This window comes from Rhipicephalus microplus, chromosome 5 (genome assembly GCF_043290135.1).
Source record: "Rhipicephalus microplus isolate Deutch F79 chromosome 5, USDA_Rmic, whole genome shotgun sequence".
Classification (NCBI taxonomy): Eukaryota; Metazoa; Arthropoda; class Arachnida; order Ixodida; family Ixodidae; genus Rhipicephalus; species Rhipicephalus microplus.
Window position 1 is genome coordinate 31488368 of NC_134704.1, and position 12423 is coordinate 31500790.

The 12423-nt window shown below is 44.1% G+C and overlaps 2 protein-coding genes across 3 annotated transcripts in view; one reads left to right on the top strand and one right to left on the bottom strand.

The window, feature by feature from the left end:
- The window catches only part of LOC142817717 (uncharacterized), a 146366-nt gene that overhangs the window by 120902 nt on the left and 13041 nt on the right, over positions 1-12423 (top strand). The gene's annotated exons all lie outside the window — the stretch shown is intronic.
- The window catches only part of Lrrk (Leucine-rich repeat kinase), a 64625-nt gene that overhangs the window by 32097 nt on the left and 20105 nt on the right, over positions 1-12423 (bottom strand). For both annotated transcript variants that reach the window (XM_075895154.1, XM_075895153.1), the window contains exons 11-15: positions 11469-11736; positions 7293-7414; positions 5403-5680; positions 3792-4062; positions 3195-3317 (exon numbers count right to left, since the gene is read on the bottom strand). In XM_075895154.1, the coding sequence (XP_075751269.1) occupies positions 3195-3317; positions 3792-4062; positions 5403-5680; positions 7293-7414; positions 11469-11736 (1062 nt within the window). The remainder of the gene's footprint in view (positions 1-3194; positions 3318-3791; positions 4063-5402; positions 5681-7292; positions 7415-11468; positions 11737-12423) is intronic.

The following is a 12423-nucleotide window of genomic DNA, read 5'->3' on the forward strand; positions in this document are numbered from 1 at the left end:
CACAAGAGACTGTCTTTCCAGCGTGTGCTCTCTTTGCCATCTTCATCTTACGCTTTGCTCTTCAAACATGTGCAACAGTGCACACTCTCCCACTTAATCAGTTTTTCCGACATGGTGTGCACTAACTAGGATAGGTGAGAAAACTAGTACAGAGAGAGAGAAAGAGACATAGAACGAAAAAAAAAGGAAGGCCCGCAGCGGTGGTTTAGTGGCTAAGGTACTCAGCTGCTGACCCGCAAGTCACGGGATCGAATCCCGGCTCTGACGGCTGCATTTCCGATGGAGGCGGAAATGTTGTAGGCCCGTGTGCTCAGATTTGGGTGCACATTAAAGAACCCCAGGTGGTCGAAATTTCCAGAGCCCTCCACTACGGCGTCACTCATAATCATAAGTGGTGGTGGTTTTGGGACATTAACCCTTTAACCTGCAGATGAACAATATTGTAGACCCAAAGAAAAACCACTCCTGTGCAAAATGAACGGACAGACCGACGGACGGACAGATGGACGGACAGACGCTTCGCCCCATTCATCATCATTCACTCCGTAGATATGCTGTCATATTTTTTTGAGCTCCGCCTTTTTACCGTTAACTGGCAGATCAACAAAATTGTCGACCTCCTGTATCTTTTTTTAGTTTTTAATGGTGAAACATAATGAAACATGTTTTGGTGGTTCTGTGGTGGTTGTAGAGAAGAAGTAAACCAGCAGAAAAATGTTTCCACTGTTTTTTCTTATCTTGCCAGTTAAAGGGCATATCAATTATCACATATCCGCCCACATATCAATCATCAGAACGAAAAGGAAGAAAAAGATAGAAAGACAGAGAAAGATAGAGAGAGAAACAAAGAATAAGAAAGAAAGAAGTAGAGAGAAAGAGATTGAAAGATGAAGCGAGAAACCAAAAGCTAATTAAGCTACTTGTTGCTGTGATTGCTAAGCCGTACCCAATCGATCCCAAGATACCTAGCTGATCCTCGTGATTTACAACGCAATAATGTTAGCACTTTGCACATCAGCATGTGAATGCACATGTGCCTAGCCAAGCCCAGACCAATCATCAAGTGCCGACCAGCTCTGCTATGCCTCCACCTCGTGTGACTTAGTGCACGCGGCGCAAATATTTTAACTTTGGAACAGTATTGATCTGAAAGCTTCCTAGCGCAGCATTATAGAAGAGGGAAGATGTCAAGAAGAGCGCTGAACCTACAACTTCATCGTGGAAGTGTGATGGATATACACATCACAACAACTTCACTTATGCATTTCAGCAACTAAACATTTAATTATCGTTGCCTATTACTTGATCCAAGAGAAATCAGTTCTTTAGTGGATAATGATATAGAGTTATCATAATGTGGCGGAGCCCAAGAGACGCCACAGGATGCAGTGAGAAGAGAATACAATGTTTTTTTCAGGGATACAATATTTTCGTGATGAACCCCGACTAACCTACAGTCAATCCCAGATATATCAAACTCGAACAAGATAGCAATAAAGTTCGACATATCAAAAATTCCATATAAAAAATATGCCTATATAAGGCTTACATTATTGCATTGCAACTCTCAAAATAGCTTTCGGAAATCGTAATAAGTGTTAACATGACGATTCTTTCACAGTATGCTGAAGGTGACAGCTTCTTTTGCAAGTTACTGCACCTTATTTCGCGTGAAAATAGTCTGTAGACATGTCTTGCCATTTGCACACCATCATGTTAATCAAGTGATCCTTATTAATCAATCACTGTAGCTTTCAGTACAAGCAAATTCATCGATGTGAAGGTGCTGACACCCCCTGTGAAGTTGTTTGCGCTGCGTGGTGTACCTGTCTCGCCCAAAAGCCACATTTCGAGTTAAAACCACCGGGCAGTAGGTGGCGTGTTCACATTGATCACCACTATCATCATCATCATGGTGTAGCGCCGACAGTGACCCCTGGCGGAAGGAAAGCTTTGGTGGCGGGCGAGAGTTGAGCGCGTCTCTTCTGCACGTGGCAGTTGCCGCGAACGGTTGTCTCTAGCGTGGGTGCCCAGTGCGTGGCACTGCGGGCTGCGCGTCGGGAACCCTTGTGGTCAGTCAAGCATTGGCGACGCTTGACTTGGCCTTGGGTGTTATTGTGTGTTTGTAGTGTTATTGTGTTTGTCATGGAGTGTATGGTAATATTGTGTTAGGATGTCTTAGCGGGTTAATTACAATTGATTTATAATAATTTGGCTGACGATATTGCCGTTATAAAAGCAGTTAAATAAATGTGTGTTGTTGTTTGGTTGTACCGACCACCTCAGCTGTGTCCTTTCAATCCAAGAGCGTGGCGCTCGCCACATCGAGATCCCACACCCTTCAGCCACAACAGCGGTGATTGACGGTGCAAGCCAATGCAAGCTATGTAGCGCCGTAAAATGTTGTTTAGCGTTGGTGTCAGCGTCTTCCTAACTGCACTGGTCCACTTCCGCAGCACCGGCAACATCAGCCATAATATCAACATCGATTCAGCCAGAAACAGCGATGCCGTAACTTCAGACAGTTGCCAACCAGTGCATCAGAACTACCGAAAAGGTGTGAAAGCTCCATTAAGCTGCCTTTGATGCATGAGTTGCTTAGATTTGAATTTACCAGCGAAGGTCTTTATTTTAACTGCTGCATCGCCCGGAGCATAAACTTAAATGCTAAAAAGCCCTACAATATAACCGAACCCACAAACTGTTTGGGCTACGTTCACACCTGCAGCAAGTTATTTTCTTTTTTCTTTTTTTGTCCACTTACATTTTTATTAATCCTATAATCATTGCATTACAATTAGACACAACAAATAATACCACATATGTTACTCTTTTCTAATTACAGTAGACTCACAGTAAACTTGTTAAACAGAGCTGCCACTTAAATGGAACAAGTGACTCTAATATGACTGGTTTCATACATGAATTCTGTACTCCAGTTGAAACTCAGTAAACGAAAATCCTGTTAAATGGAACACACTTTCTTGGTTAATTCAGGTTTCATTTAACAAGAGCCCACAGCATTTAATGGTTTCATGTGGCTGAGTAATAAAAAAAGGTAAATCTAAGATCCATTAAGAAACAAGACAAGTCAGCCAACAAACTGGTGTCCTGTAGGAATTAACACTGACTTGAAATTACAGGACCCCAGCTACCATTTCATCGTTGATCAACTTGAGCAAGAATGCACTCACTTGGATGTTGATGAGCCATTGGTGGATGCCTTGAACACCTCGCTCCCCGTCAGTTATACGCCACACCACCAAGTACAGTGAGCGCTTCGACAGGAAATACTGGTGGGTGGCATAGTACTCTTTCTGCAACACCAATGACACAACTGTTATGATGCCTTACTTGCTAGTAACAGGTGCGCAATACCAACACCAAAACAAAGCTAATATACACTAAGAACATTATCAATCAATACAAATTCAACTGTGAGTCAGTGCCCACCCTCCTCCGGTTACATATTTTGTAATGTCATTTCAGGATATTAAGGTAGGTTCGTCGCCAATTATATCGATGTGTGCTCATTTAAAACAAGTTGGGCATACAAATCAACAAGACCATTCTTTGTGACAATGCCTGATATACTAGAAATACAGTCTATAAAGCAGAATCTTGTTGATATGCTTTCCCTTTAATTGATGTTCAGATGCTAATGTTCCAAATATTGTCATCAAGCAAAACTGTACAACACTTTAGGAACCTCCCAACTTCTTCACATTGCCAGTAGTGTGCTCTTGTATTTCCTGCGAGTCTGGTGCACTAGCCAAAGTGTTCCCTCTCACCTGGCCACCAAAGTCCCACGTGCGGAACGTGACAGGTCCGTGTCGTCCCTTCAGCGTCCAGTCGCCCAGGTCCACGCCTACGGTGGACAGCATAACTCCCCTGGGCGTCTTCAAACCAAGGCCCCGGTGGCCCACGCGCTTGCCCCAATGTTCGGGAGGTCTCTTCCGGTACGACCCCGTGCCTTCCTGTCGCAACTGCTCCAAAAGAGACGTCTTTCCGATGCCCTGTACGCCCACTATCATCAACTTCATCCTGGCATATGGGCGAGCACTGCAAATCAAGCACAAAAACACATATTTGACACCCACATATGCACATATAAACAAGAAACATAATAGTCTCAGCAGTACTTCTATTACACAATTTTCGTCGGAGACAGGTTTTTTTTTTATTTAAGTAGTTGCCCTGCTACGCTGTTGAGTGGATATGCTGGGTTCTGCACATGATACTATTGTCTACATATTGCTATGTGTTGCTGGGATTAAATAAGTTGAAAGTTTACTGCCTGTGTTGTCTTTTTCTTTAGCTGTCATCTTTTGTTAGTGGTCAAGAGTGAAGACGTAAAACAGTGAATGCCAACTGTGCCAGACTGAAGTTCTTTCAGCCCAACACAACGCATCTTTTAAAATTCAGAGAGACAACCATTTAAAGAGTCTCATGAAACGTGGAAAATTTAATGCGATCAAAAGCACACAAGAAGACAGAAGACGGTGCAGTGAATCTTTCCTGTGCCATGCTTTACTTATAATGCTTAATAAAGCGGTTGAGAAACAGCCCAACAAGCCAATTCTCAATGGTGGTGCCCATGCGACACAGTTGGTCAACAACCAAGAAAACAAAATGAAGGTCACAAACTAGACCACGTCGCGTAAAATTTTGTGAACTAGAACAGAGTCTATGAAAAAACAGCAAATGCTGGGGGCTTGGGTACCTCACTTCAAGCGCGCCTTAAAGAACCTCAGGTGGTCACAATTTCCAGAGCCCTCTGCTACGGTGTCTAGCATAATCACGTGAGGGTATCAGACTGTCCTCAGGTGGTGCGGAGTTGCCAGCAGGAGAGAGTAGGCAACTATGGAAATGTGGGAGAAGGGTGCAACAGGAGGGGACAGCAGGACAAAAGGAATGGTATGCAACGCAGCGTGTGAATATGGACTGTGGCGGCTAGGACGGCATGGCAAGCAGAGAACATTCCAGCAAGGTGAGGCGTGTGCGGTGTGGCTGAAATGAAGCAGTCCATGTCTTTACTTGTGAGCAACCAAAAGGCCGTGACGGAATAAACAGACTTAACAGTCACATAGTGGTTCTGAGATGCAATTACCTCAACAATTATTACTAAAAATGGCACAATGGCTATTTGTGAAATGTCCCACCAGAAATATACTCGGAACAGCATTATGAATGACTGGTATACGGAGTTCTAAGTTTTGGAAGAATGCTGCAGCTAAAAAAATGAGGCACAGCAGAGGACTAGGAGAGCAAATTGAAAATTTCAAAACATGTGAATAACTAGACAATATACCTCCATTACTGCACGTTTCATCTCCATGAAACAAACATGCCCACTGCTGCTTGGAATTGAACCCGCGACCTCAGCGGAGGTGGGCACTCACTCTTGTAGAATGGACTTGAGGTATCCCACGAGGTCGGTGGTGCGGTAGCGCGTCGAGCGCACCATAGAAGCCAGTGGCTCGTGCAGGCTGCATCCGCGCAGGTTCAGGTTCCACAGTTTAGACAGAAGGCCAAGCTGCGGAGGAAGCTCGATGATGCCCGGATTCCCGCTCAAGTTTAACACCGAGAGGGATCCGAGTTCGGACAGCGTGGCCGGCACGTCACATAGCAGGTTGTTGCTCACGTCTAACATGGACAGATTCGGGAAAAGAGGCACCTCCTGCATGCCCCAGTCATAAAAGAAATTATTTTTTTCACTATCAACTGAAATTAAATTGTGGCATCTAACATTGCCAAACAATTCACAAACTACTCAAAATAATATTTTTTGTGTAAAGAACGAATGCATGGCAGATGCATGGGAACAACAATGCACCAATACGCAAGCTTTGCAGACAATAGATACTAGTTGTAATGTATGTGGTATTCTGGTATGGACTAGGGCATTAGTTTACCAGTGGGTTATTGGATAACAATGGAAATGTCCAGTAATAATTTAATTATTTCATTATAGACACTTACTTTCTTCCTCTCTTCTTTCAAAGAGTGTTCTTGCTGGATAGAGATTTAAAGGATAGCATGCTCTCTGAAGATCAATTGAGAGGAAGCCTTCCTTAACTTGAGGCCAGTTCAACTCATTTTGCAATTTCAACACATTGCAACCGAAACTGACAATGGTGCTTATACAGCATGTGTGGTAATTGAGCTTCACGACAACAAGTAATGCACAACTAGCTCCGTGATTGGGGAGTACAAAAGCACACCTGCAGCCATGGCCATTAAAAGAGTTCAAGAAAGCTGCAATGTATAGAAACACTACAGTGAGTAAAAGTCTGATAACAAATTAACTGCTGCCACTGGCACTTGAAGATCGATATTGCCATAGTCATTAGTCTATTAGTAATAGCTTGGTTAATTACTGCATTGAAAAAAGCTATAGGTGCCTGCTGTTGTGTTAATAGTCAGCCACCAGTGGTTGCATTATTTTGCATAGCAGACCGACCCTGATTTGAGCCCCTTGTGGAGAGCTATGAGCAGAACACAGTAAAGATTCTGCAAAAGAAAAGCACTGGCTTTACACAACTAAACATAGTAACATTGCCATAAATCTTTACACCACTTTCTCGTATTTCCAATAAAGGCCCGGCCCCTTTTTGTGCGAACACTTGATTTGATAAAGGCCAGAGTTTTAACAGAGCATAGAATCTGAGATTGCCAAAGTTTCACAGAGAGAGAAAGATCAGGTCTACTGAGAAAAAAGGCTAGAGCGCCTGATTCTAAGTAACATGTTTTCTCCCATACAATCCGGGCAAAAGAAAGCCGCAAATCACTAAGCTAAATTCTGCATGCGAGTCATACATGAATGCTAGTGTGTAAGGTGACTGGATAAGTTACAGCCATGCAAGAAAAGTGGCAATGATGACCACAGCTGAAACTGGCAGTAAACTAGAATGAATGACACAAGTTACCGAACGGGGTTAAAAAAATTAAAATTTTTGGAATTTTGGACCATAGTTCAGGGTAATCTTTATAAAGGCGTGAAATCCCCTTTTATCTCTGATACATGTGGGTAAAATGAGGGAATTTTTTAGGAACTTTTTCCCAGATAGTAGTTGATGGTGTGTTGTATACATAGGAGCGGGTTAAATGCGAGACAATAACCATGTCCATGGCAGTTGATTTAATCAGCAAAAGCTTCTTGCATATTCTTCTGTGACTGAGTCATCTATTAGGACAGAACAGGAGTAGCAAGGTTTCTGGAAGAGTAATCAAGGTACTCTTGATTGATCGTTTGCCTTTTGTGCTCCTGTAAAGACAGCATGCCATGTCACCTTGGAGTCGCTCCCGTCTTGCTGGCCCACCAGACCTTCGAGCCCCGGCAGCTGATTGCTGGCCAGCAGCAGTGTGCGCAGATTCTCCAGCCGCCAGTGGCTACGGTGAAAGCAACTGCCACCTGGAGATTTTACGGGAGATTACATTATTGTTGAATAATAATGGACACCATGTTTAAGTTTATGGCATAGAGAGCCATTTAATGTAGCATAGCTACATTAAATGGCTCTTAAATACCTCTACATTGAATAACTCTAAATTAAATGGCTCTTAAGTAACTTAATATACTTGTACACAAAACACAACATGTCGCTAATGTGCTTGGGACAAGACACTTTCCAGAATGTGAACTGAAATTTTGTTTCAGGTGTTTCACGCTGCCCTTGGCTCAGCTCATGAGTGCAATCACTTCTGCACCTATTATCGTGCTGTCCAGGGCAAGCTTCCTGTGACGGCATGCCAAGTTGTGATTGAATCATGACTTTGACAACATCCATTATAAGCGGTCTATGCTGTATTATTATTAAAACCTGAAGTCATAAATCCACATATGATTATGAGGGACACCATAGTGCAGGGCTTTGGAAATTGACCACATGAGGTTTTTTTTTAATGTACACCTAAATCTCTGCACACAGACCTCCAGCATTTCAAAACGTGACAGTAGTGGCTGGGATTCGATCCCGCAACCTTCGAGTCGGCAGTTGAACGTCATAACCACAAGACTTCCACCGTGGGTAACCAGTATATTAAAATCACGCAAACTTGTCTCCTGGAACAATGCGCATGCTGGATGACAGCCATGGCCACACGGAAATATTACCTACACTTCTTCACCAAGGCTCCTATCCACCTAGGCTCCTATCCACCTACTATCCACCAATAGCGAATTGTTGGTTATAACGAAGCAAATGACCAATAGCTTTGTCGTAGATACAGTGTTACAAATAATCGCTTCTAACAAATTTTCGGATATAACGAAGTCTTTTCGTGGAAGTAGCGACTTTTTTATAATGAGGTCTGAGAATTAAACTTCTTTTAGATTAAAGTGAACTGGAGTGAACAGTAAATAGTATAGAATAATTTCACAGTGAATAGTTTAAAATGTGCAGAAAAGCTTTGACGCAAATTCCTGATATGTACAAAACTGATTTTTCAATTGCCAAAGAGAAGGCCATTTATTCTGTGCAGTCAGTTCATTTGCAAAGCTTCGTTATTTAGGTAAGTACAGTCAAGCCCAAATATAATGGCCCCACTTAAAACGAACTTTCGCTTAAAACGAACAATATCCGCGTGACCGTGAAAATATACATGGGTTCAATGGCACAAAATCGCACTTACAACGAACGTCTCCGAGAACCGCTTAATGGTTTCCGGGAAACCGATTTCGACCGCCGATCAGGCATCAACGAGGTGCCCATACATTCTTGCTGTTAAAAGCCGACCCTGCCTCCGCGACCCTTTAGTTGCCGCTCTCCCCAACCAATGGAGGAAGGAAAGCTGTTACCTTCCTCCATGCCCCGACTGCTTTTTGTTACGCACTCCTCCGTCCTTTGTCCCTCCGCTACTCTGAGCACCCCGCATCGCCAGACGAGACCCGTGTTTTCACACTGCTATCGATCTTTCGAAGACCGGTCAGCCATCTACCCTGTTTTTGATCGCTGGTACTGTCGTTAGCATCGCCGGCCTGGAGTGACCAGACCATTTGCCAACATCGTCGGCCACCGACTGTATCGGATAGTCTGTGTCTAGTGCACGCACGTACGCTACCCCATCCACTCCGATAATTTGCGCTCCGTTTCGTGTTTAGGACTCTTTCTCGCTCACTTCGCACTTGGCTTAGCATGCCTTCCGCGTGCGTGTAGAAGCGCGAAAACGGCTGTTAATTTGCGTGGAACGAATCGCGAAACATCGAAGTTCGGCAATAGTTCGAAATATCGGCAAACCCGCCGGCGCAACAAAACGATTTTCTGACCACGGTCGCCGATTCTTCGAACACCGCCACGCACACCGATCCAGGCGGCCATGCTTTGACTTCTGCGCGCGCAGGCACTCTTTCCAAGTTTTTCTATGTGCGAGTTTCGTGGACCTTTCCAGCAAGCTACCCAACCCGCCTCCTTTTCGTGTATTTTGGTTTTTAAGGTCGCCCTTCCGCCGCATCCTCCCCTCTCTTTATCGCAACTCCTTGCCCTTCTCTCGCAAGTCTGCTCTCCTCTCTTGATCACAACCCCTTCACCCGTCTCCACCTCTCCGTGACGCCCACCACGCTGGCTCGAATCAGTTTCGTTTTCTGACTGGAAACGAACCCAGAGCTGTTCCACGTGTTCTGGCATGTGTGTCGCATGCGCGCGTCTTGCTTGCTCTTGGTGTGCGTGTGTTATGATGGCCAACAAGAGGACTAGTACACTTTTTCCTGCCATTCAACAAAACGTCGAAAGTGTGACCGCTTAGCTTGAGCGCAATCCGCACGTTAGGTACCGCGTTGCGGAGCACTTGCTCATAGCTGTTGACCACCTGGCAGCCAACATGCCGCTTCGGGCGTCCCGGTATTCAGCTGTGGAGATGGTGAATATTTCGTGGGTGGCGGTGACGGCTACATGCGCGCGAAACTGTTTTCACGTGGCCGACTTCGTCGACATCGGGCCCAATGCCGAACCTGAAGCTTCCGAACTGCGGCGGCGATTTGTGGCAGCGCATTGTCGACTTCGACCTGGGAGAGCGGGTGGGACATCTGTTGCGATGGTTTAATTACGGCCGGTGATGATGCCGACACTGCGAAACCGTGCACGAATCGGGGCATTGTGAATGGAGTACGTGGCGAAAGCGATTTGGAGGAATTGGATTGCGAGAACGATGAAACTTCGGAGCTAGTGCCTCATGCAGCTTATGCCACAGGCCTCGGTGAACGAGCACCCTGCCTATTTAAATGAACTCGAAACCGCCCTTATCGCTTCTGCTCTTCGAAACACGTGCATCACGAATTTTTGGGGGCAAAAAAAGTTTGTTTTCACTCACAACTTGTTTTAAAAGCTGTGTTTCATTTACTACAAACTTCGGAATACAGCGAACAGATGCCGCGTCATGGTCAGGTTCGTTATAAGCGGGCTCGACTGTAACTACATTCTGTTATTTTAGCAATTCTTTTTACCAGCTCAAAATTGTAGGTGTGAGTAATATCCAATAAAATACAGTACCATTTAAAACTAAGTTACCAGAGTTTCGCCAAGTAACTGGCTTCAAAACTTAAAAAAAAATCTAAATGTAAACAATATAGAAAGTCCCCCTTTTGATGTGGCTTCACCACAGCAAGGCCCTCACTGCCGTGAAACCAGCTTTGCAGGCTGGTTATATGTGGGCAAAATTTGAACATGTGTTCGTTCCGCAAATTCAAGAAATTTTTAACACAAAAGTTCACGCCAACTGAATATTTGCCCAAAGACACCGAATAATCACCAATGCCTATAATACTTGCTAGTTATAGGCAATAAATGTCATTCCAAAATACATAGTGCCTTTGTTACTAGATATTGCTTGGATAATATGTACAAACACATATTAGTACATTTATTTGTATTAATGAAGGACTGAAGAATGATTGTTAATCAACAAACTTTTGTGTAAGATTTTTGTTCTGTCCTTTTCTTTTTTTCTGTCCTTTTCTTTTTTAATTTTCACCATAAACTTCATTTTCCATTATTTTTCTAAATATTTTTAGCCCTGCTTTTACATTCAATTTTATTTGTAACACTGTCCTGCTGACCCATTATTATTGTGAGCACTTCTTGGCTGCCATGTGTCGGTTTTTCCTTCTGTCATTGGGGCCACACACCCCCATTGCTCGATTGCTCCCCATGCGGCCTTTACAATGCATTCAAATAAATAAATAAATAAATAAATAAATAAATAAATAAATAAATAAATAACCATGGTACTTGCGCCCTCCACTCCAGCCAACCAGGAAAGAAATGCAGTGATATTATGACAAACATTAATTACGTGTGCCGCCACCATAGTGGCCAACACTGTACATCCCACAGTGCAATCACCGCCATTATCTCTCTGTCTGGTCGGGGCTGGCTCATAAGAGCTCCTTCAGAAGCTTTTTAAAGAATTAAAGGAAGCAAACACTTCTGAAAAGGCGTTACAAATGATGCCCTTGAGGACTCGATGCCTACCAGTAGCAGCACAGGTGGTGTCGCTTGTGGCCGGCGCCCACCACACCCTCAATCTGTTGGACGACAGGTCGAGGTGGCGCAGACTGACAGGGTAGAATCTCAGCTCGCCAGGCGAGGCCAGGCCGTTGTAGCTGAGGTTCAATCGAGCCAAGTGGGGAGCCCTGCAAGCCAGCATGGGAGGCAGCCTCTCGAATGCATTGTGCGACAGGTTGAGGCTGCTCAGTGGGCATCCTGAACCAGGTCCTTCGGGCGCATATGTCTCTTGCACCTGCAATGGTAACGGGTTGATTGAGGCTCATCCCATCTCGCTAGTAGATTGGAGCTCGTTGGATCTCGCATGCAACGCCGACGTTCACATTGTAATGCCCAATAACGGCCCTGTCACAAAAACAGGAACCAATCTCGAAAGCTATCCTCTCGCATAATGCACGGGTTAGAGCCAACATCATGGCCACCATGTTTTGAACACGATGTAGTGTAGAGTGGGCTAAACTACTTCAATGAATGGAAGGTAAACAACGGAGGGCAGAGTATGCCCACAGCACCCATGAAATGGTTACGAATAATTGGTTACTGCCAAAAAACTGATAAGTGATGGAAAATTCTGATAAGTGATGGTGAGCTAAAGGAAATTAATCGACAAATAACAAAAATATAAAAAAATTCTGCACCACTCCACGCCGTAAAAAGTGTTAGACAGTGAAGCTGTTGCCCCTTTTGTTATGCCTTAAATACCACTCCTAAGTTTTGGCAATGTTTACACAAGTGTTGTCAGCATTTTTTTTTCATTCGGTCTCTCCTTGATTTGTAGGATGATTACTGGTAATGCTTTTACTACTAGTAATAGTACAGTTGAACATAATTATAAGAGAGACTGATGTAACAGACAATTGGGTATAAGAGACACCAATGTGCCCACATTAAAATGGAGGCTGATAAGAAAACGCATACGTGG